Source organism: Centruroides sculpturatus, unplaced genomic scaffold (assembly GCF_000671375.1).
Source record: "Centruroides sculpturatus isolate CEXI.00-Female unplaced genomic scaffold, Cexi_2.0 scaffold1091, whole genome shotgun sequence".
NCBI classification, from domain to species: Eukaryota; Metazoa; Arthropoda; class Arachnida; order Scorpiones; family Buthidae; genus Centruroides; species Centruroides sculpturatus.
The window spans coordinates 54,778-62,762 of record NW_019385257.1 but is presented as its reverse complement, the minus strand read 5'-3'; the positions used below and the strand labels follow the sequence as shown (position 1 = coordinate 62,762).

At 31.6% G+C, this 7,985-nt stretch overlaps 1 protein-coding gene and 1 pseudogene across 1 annotated transcript; both read left to right on the top strand.

The window, feature by feature from the left end:
• The first annotated feature begins 3,003 nt into the window (after positions 1–3,003).
• On the top strand, positions 3,004–3,813 carry LOC111636794 (annotated as a pseudogene).
• Positions 3,814–4,742: 929 nt separating this feature from the next.
• LOC111636803 (putative fatty acid elongation protein 3) lies at positions 4,743–6,456 on the top strand. The gene is made up of 2 exons (XM_023382139.1): positions 4,743–4,766; positions 5,566–6,456. Coding segments are annotated over exons 1-2 (837 nt in total). The 5' UTR covers positions 4,743–4,764; the 3' UTR covers positions 6,401–6,456.
• The last annotated feature ends 1,529 nt before the right edge of the window (positions 6,457–7,985 follow it).

Sequence of the window (7,985 nt, the reverse complement as noted above, 5' to 3'; positions counted from 1 at the left end):
CGTTTTATGAGGAAAAATAGCCGATTCGAATAATATGGATTTATTTATTATCACTCGATATAACGAGATTTAGTGTGGACTTCATACAATTTTCTTTGGAGAAGTGTTTTAGGAAAAATATTTTCTTATAAAAAATTGGTTGGGGGCCCTGCTGGAGTGACCCCAGGCAATTTTCCTTTTAGCCCATAGAATAACGCGCCCAGTGATCGGCTCGCTTTATCGGATTGTTAATTAAAATTTTTGATGATGAAGAATGTTTTACATATTAAAAGCCATGACTTCTATTTATGTTTTCGAAAGGATACAAATATGATCTGTGTTTTCTGAATTAGAACTTTACGATTCAACCTCAACATTTATTATTTTTATATCTCTATAAAGAACTAAATTTAGGAAAATTTTTCTTGGTCTTTTCTTCTTCAATGAAGAAAACATATTTCAAATAAATTGCTGTATAAGTTTACTGACTATCGATTGGTTGAACTACTCGATTTATAAGACGAATCCACTTGGCTAATCTTCTTCCTCTCACTCTTTTCTTCGTTTCTATTAAAAATTTACCAAAACACACCAGCATTTATGGGCATTATGGCTATACTTACGTTTTATACAACAATTAATTATATTATATTTTGCAATACACTTTTCAACACATATTCCGATACAGTAATAAATTTTAAAAGAAATTTATGTTAATTTATAGAATAAATTTTAAAGTGTCATTACCTTATATACTTAGAAAATAAAGTTAATTTTTTAACAATGTTTCTATACTTTCCTTAACCTCAAAACTTCAATTGAAACTCCTTTCATTGTCAGTTAACCAGGTAATACAAGTTCAAAAGCATGTCATCGAACTGCATCAATGTCTATCATCCAACCTTTAGGACAGTTTATATTTAAATATTAAATTCATTTCTGGATTGTTTATTGTGATTTAATAAGAAAAAACAAAATTCTAATTTTGTTTATCCAATGATATTTCGAAGAAATTGTATTCACTCTTCCATATTTAATCGGGTATATTTAATAAATGTAACATTTTCTCTAACACTCTTTCTCGTGCCAGCAGAAAACTTAGCGTTATAAATATAGGTAAAGTGTGGTTTAAAATTATACTATAATATATTTATTATTACCATATATTAATATAGGCTAACTCGTTATAAAATATTAGTTTGTTAATCATTTATGTACTCGTAGAACACATGTTGAATGGTAACATATCTATCAGTAGTTTATAACGTGTATAAGTTTAAATGGATTTTATATTTAAAATATTTATGGTTAAGGCACGCACACGTACACACACATCTATTGTATATACACCTAAACACATGAGCGTTCACAGAATACAATGGTGCATCCAGAGGAGGACCAATGGGCTTCAGCCCAAAGACAAAGGGAAAAGGGGAAATTTCCCAAAATCTTTAAATCCTTTTAAATATATATTAAATTTATAAATAATGACTTATTTTTGGTATTATATTTTTATTCTTATCATGTTTTAAAGTAAGATAGATGAAAAATTTTGATGATTACCCTCGAAAAGTTTCATTGAATAGACTTTCTATCATTAAATCTGTGTTTAAATAGTAAAAATTCTTCATTGGTTATACCATTTTAAAGACATGGATGGATTAAATTATTATTATTATTTTTATTGTTAATCTAAAAATAAAATAAAAATACTCAATCTAACTTCTAAATAATTTTAAATATTATCAACTAGATTTGTCTCCCTTTGTATAGAATTAAATCATATCTTCTTAACCTATATACTTTTATTCGAAGGTACAAAGCGAGAAACGATACGTTAGGCTTTATGTAAAAAATATAATGGCTTTAAATTTAACATAGGAATGGTAATTAACATACATTTACCGAGTTTCCTTATAGGTCGTTGTAGGTAGTGAATCGATAGAGCGTTTCTTCCTTGTTTTGTTTATAGCGATAATATAATAACTTTAAAAACAAGTTTTGCATCTACAGTAATAAAAATGACAGCTTTCTCTTAAAATATTTTTTTCCCTTTCTTCTTTCAGTAGGAGGAGGAGGAGAAGAAGAAGGAGAAGTTCTCCTTCTCCTCTTCTTCCTCCTCCTCCTCCTTTTTCTCTTTCTTCTTCTTCTCTCTCTTCTTTTTCTTCTCCCTTTAAATATTAATTGTTTCTATCTGTTCCGATCTTCTCACATATATTCGAGGAAATTAAGCCAGCAAGAGAATATCTCTGTAGATTTAGTATATATTGCTGTGAGGAAAATGCTGAACCCATGCCAATTCATGTTTTCAAAGAACTCCTACTGACTATACAAAAAGATTTAAACACTTCAATGGTTTAAAAACCTGATTCGAGTCAACATTACCCTTTTAGATCTAGTGTTCTTCGTGGTTCTGTCTTGCTGGATATGTAGCCTAAAATATGGAACTACTGGAAATCCTGAAAGATCACATAGTTTTATTGAATCGCCTCTATAACTACAAAAAGTACGCTTGTGGTGTACTGTTTTCAGCCGACAAATAAGCGGTTACTGTGGCTTGTCGTACTGTTGATTCTACTGTAGAGATGCTGCAGGAATAATTTGACGAAAGACTCATTTCTGTCACAAAAATAGACCAGAGAGTTCTATTAAAAGTTGCTGAGGAATATGGTAAAACATTGACAAATTCATTAAAATGGATAGACATACATCATTTCCAACGCAGTCTGTAAATACTTGTACATACTTGTCGTGCTTTATTAATACTTAAAGTATTCAAATTACTGAAGGGTCCGCTTTTAAGTTGAGTACTCTGAACTTAAGTCAAAAGTCTCTTGCACCCTCTTTCATTCCAAAAGCACTGAAATGTATTAATGTACCTACATAGGAAGTCATGCATGGAGCATTTTTGTTGATCTTGAAAATGATTTTCAAGGTAAACAAAAAGTATACACGGAACTTTTGATTCGCTCTGTATATAAAAATCATAATAAATAACTTACATTTCTTTCTTTACAGATAAATATGAAGAATTCTACAGATTTCAATTATAATCCTGGATATTCGCCTTATTTTAATTTTGAATACAATATGAACATAGAAACATGTAAAGAATACTTTAAACTAAAATGGCATCACAGTTTCTATTTTATAATCATTTACTTAATGATGATTTACGGAGGACAAAAATACATGAAAAACCGTAAACCGTACGACTTGAGGATTATGCTGTTCTTATGGAACTTTCTATTGTTTTCGTTCAGTATTATAGGAACCATCAGATCGAGTCCAGAATTAATTTACGTTATACGAGAATTCGGTTTCGTACATTCAATCTGCATTAACAGTTATAAAAATTTTCAAGTGTCGGTATGTTGGAATTGTCTTTTTCTATGGTCAAAGGTAATAGAGTTACTTGATACGGTGTTTATTGTTCTTCGTAAGAAGAATTTAATCTTTCAGCATTGGTTTCATCATGCCCTAACTCTATTCTTTTCGTGGTATCTTGCTTCTGAATTGTCATCAATTAGCAGATGGTACGTAACCATGAACTTCTTTGTACACTCTCTGATGTACGCTTATTTTGCTGTAAAATGCGCAAATATTCGGGTACCTAAATTAATATCTATGTTTATTACATCCGTTCAGATCATACAAATGATTATTGGAACATTTTGTACGTTTATTAGTTTATTTATATTATATAATTTTAACGATTGTGATATAAGTGAAAGTGGAATATTAGTTGCCATTTTTACTTACCTCATAAATTTATTGCTGTTTATTCGATTTTTCTATCGTTCTTATTTAATTAAATCTACTGTAAAAAAAGAAAAGGCAAAATAAAATTGATTTTTCAAGGTGTATTAGAAAGTAGTATGCTATTTTTTGAATGTTATGTGTCACATTTACGCTTTTCTTATGATAAACTTGTTTACTACAACTGATTCGTGACTCTTCAATGGGGGCTAGCCACGTGGAGTTCTTCGGGTCTCGTCCCGTTTGTAACACCTAAATAGGGACAGTTTCTATTTCTCGACATTTCAAGAACCTATGAGTACAAACCCGAAAAAAATATAGATATACAATTAAAAAAGAGATTATACAATTATAGAATGCCCCACTATAATTCATTCCCCCATATTATTGGATACAGAACGATTTTCCTTCGATCCTTTGCTGAACTCCTAGTGAAGGGAATTCAGAGAACTTTAGTCATTTAAGGTAATATGCCATCATCCGCGTGGAGTGCCACTATTTTGCCATGTAACTATACAAAACTAAAAGAGAGAAGATAAATAGTAACAGCTATTAATATGATTTACTTAAAGGGAAAAAAAAGGAATGAGTCGAGACTAAAAAGACTAGAATATATCATTATTGTATACGTTTCCAGATCAAAAGCTCTATTGTTCCATCCTCTGAGCCTTCACAGGAATATTATAAAACATTAATCTTGTATGTGTAAAAATTAGATGCAAAACATAATAAATTATGGTATTTTTTTTCAGTTAAAATTATTTATGTTAGTGAAATAAAATAAATCCAAAAAAAAACCATAAATTTTTAAATTTAACAAACACCAATAAATAGATGGTACTTTGATAGAACGTTCGTTACCTTGATAACGATTTATCTTCCTGTTGTGATAAATAAAAGGGAAACTGCCTGTTGATCAAGCACTAATTCCGAAGTAGGTTAAGAAGGAAGAACGAAAAGGAAATTGTATTTTCTCACAAAGAAATAAACCGGAGGATTATATCACTTTCCTTTCATCCTTTAAACATGTAAGTACTGTAAAATCATGTTAATTTTTCGTATATTAATTTACTTCTTACATTTATAGCTAATTTTAATTCTATAAGAGAGTTTTTGATAAAAAAAATATGGGAATTTTATATAAATTCTCTATAATATTTTAATAAAATCAATTCTTAATCCCTTGTTATATAGAAATATATTAGAAATTTGTATACTTACTCTTACTACAATCTATCAAAAACGGATTGTAGATTGTAGTAAGAGATTGTAATAGAGGTCCACTCTAGTTCCTTCCATTACAGCAAATGTGAACCCCAATTAGGATCATTAGAAAACAGATACAATGATCTGTAATTAGCACGTAATAAAACAATAGTTTTCTCTTTATAATAAAAATTTTCTTCCTTCAAGAGATTGCAACCTTAGTGCGGGTTCTATGAAGAATAGCACCAGGCTAGGATCAATTAGTCTGATTAGTTTAATTAATCCTATTTGTACAAGATTTCTCCCCGTCCTGCGAGCAAAATTATAACTGAAAAATTAATAAAATGCTTGCTTATAACTTAAAATTAATTAAACAAAAAATTAATAGTATTAAAGCTATTTTTTTTCTTTCAAATTCTTCTTCTTTCCAATGTTCTTTCTTACTCTTTTAATTAAATTCTCTTTGTCTAATATGCAATAAAAAACACTAAATATGTATTGAAAAACATATAAAACTGTAAAGAATATAAAATTTGGAGCCTTGTCCTCCATTTTAAATAAATTATAACAGAAAGATTATCGTTGAGTATTCAAATGTCTTGATACTTTTATCTTTTTCAGGATGAATTACGTGAGGAACCAGACAATTGACGAAACATCTTTATATTCTTTTCATTTTGGCTTCGAAAGAAATTTCGATGTTAGAGCTGGAAAACAATGGTTTAAATATAAATGGCATCATTGCATCTACTACATTTTCGCATATTTAATTCTAATATACGGGGGACAGAAATATATGAAAAATCGCCCACCGTTTAATATGAAACCATTGTTAATTATTTGGAATTTGGTTCTTTGCACGTTCCACACTTTAGCGGCAATTAGGATACTTCCAGAGTTTATATATGCTTTATATTATTTTGGTTTCACTTATTCTATTTGCAGATCGACTCATGTAGAATTGAAAACCACAACGTTCTGGAACTTAATGTTTCTGTGGTGTAAAGTACCAGAGTTATTTGACACGGCTTTTCTTATTTTTCGTAAAAGAAAAATCATTTTTATGCACTGGTTTCATCACGCCGTAAGTCTGTTCGTTTGTTGGTACATTGCTTCGGAACCGAATGCCGTAAGTAGATGGTACTCTTCGATGAATTTGGCCGTTCATTCTTTGATGTATGGATACTACGCTGTTACATCGATGCAAATTTCTATGCCCAAATTCGTTCCCATGTTCGTTACTACTATGCAAATACTACAAATGATATTGGCAACTTTCGTCACAGTATGGAGCTTCGTTTACTTTAAATTGTACAGAACTTGCGAGTTAACCGAATCTAGAATTTACGTTGCTCTCTTTATCTATACTCTTTATTGTTATTTATTTGTAAGATTTTTCTATAATGCCTACCTACAAAAATCTATATCTAAGAAGAAAGTTTCGCATATGGAATAATTTTAAATTAATTAGTATATATATTACAATACACATGTGCGCCATTTAACTGAATGTTTTCCTCCCAGTCATGGTAAATGCATGTTTGATGTTATAGGCACACTTACCTCTAGTGTGCTCCTTAGGATGATGCGTATCGCATGGAGACTTTTCAACATTTTGCAAGGAGGTTTCCCAAAGCGAATTTGAAAGTGTGAGTCCAAACTTAGCCTAAGTAATAAGTTTCTCTTTTATTATAAACCTTTGGTATCCTTCATATTGAAGTATTAGCAAGAAGTAAATGAATACAACTTCGTACATAAGTATTTTGTATTATTCTGTATTAAATATATTCGTTTATTATAACTGGTGTACAATTTCAATAAAGAATCCACATGTAATAAACTAATATAAGTGTTATTAACTAAGTTGCTATTATCCCCTGATCAATATGGAAAATCTTATCAATGGCTGGTTTATGACTGTGAAGTAGATTTATTTTTAATTCTTCATCTCTAAAGTTTATAATCGGTTTGGTTTATTTGGTTATGGCAACGCGACACTGCCGAGAGGGTGCCTCCTGGGAGGACTTGTATGGGAAACTGGTTCCTATTACGTGTTACAAACGTGAAGCAAACCCTTATTATCGGCGAATGAGTAGCCTAACCCCTGTGGGCACTAAGAGGACCTTCTTTTTAGCAAGTTTATTATGGATTCGACCGGGCTCGTAATGGAGCAGTCTGGTGATGAGGGACGGGATTCGGACGGACCACCCCCGAAAACTTCGTGGGATTTTTTCGACCCGTAACCCGGGTAGGATGCCACTTTAACCGCTCGGCCAAAGCTTTAACTTGGTAGTAGCTCAGGCCCCACCGGATCATTACCAACTAGATACAGTCGACCCCCTATAGCGCGGTAGATACGTTTCACTTTATAAGAATTTCGCGTTGTAGGAATCCTTAAATACATGAGCCAATCACAGCCCGTCACGTGTGCAGTTTACGACTACGGCTGTTTGAAAGGTTTTCTTCCATAAAATTAATAGATTCTAGACTAATTTCACTCTAAATTTCCAAAACACGTATAATTTTTTTAGAATAATCCGTATAAACCATGCTAAAAACAAAAAATTTTTGGATTACTTACCGAGCGTGCACCGTTCGACGACGCCATTGCTTAAGCTTGTTTTTGTCGCGGAGCAGCACATGGCGGGCGCGTGTTTCCTGATAAGTTATTTTTCTGCAAAAAATTCGCTTAACTTTGGAGACATCATTAATAGAAATAATTTTTATGGCCGTTGAATAAGAAATGTTTTTTTACAAAAAATGTATAAAATTACAGTACTGTATTAGATTTACAGTACCTAATTTATATACTGTACAGATGATAGTAAACTCAACTTACCCGCCTAAACTCTCCGTAGCATGTAAGTAGTTCGGCTGCTCGTCTACTATTGGGCCAGATTCGACCAATCCTGTCGCGACACGAGTCGGCGATGACGTTTTACCGCATTTTACTAGTCTCTTTTAGCGTCTTTATACGAATACGGTCGCAATTTTTTCGCCGCGATATACGAATCCGCATTATATGAACCCGCGTTATAGGG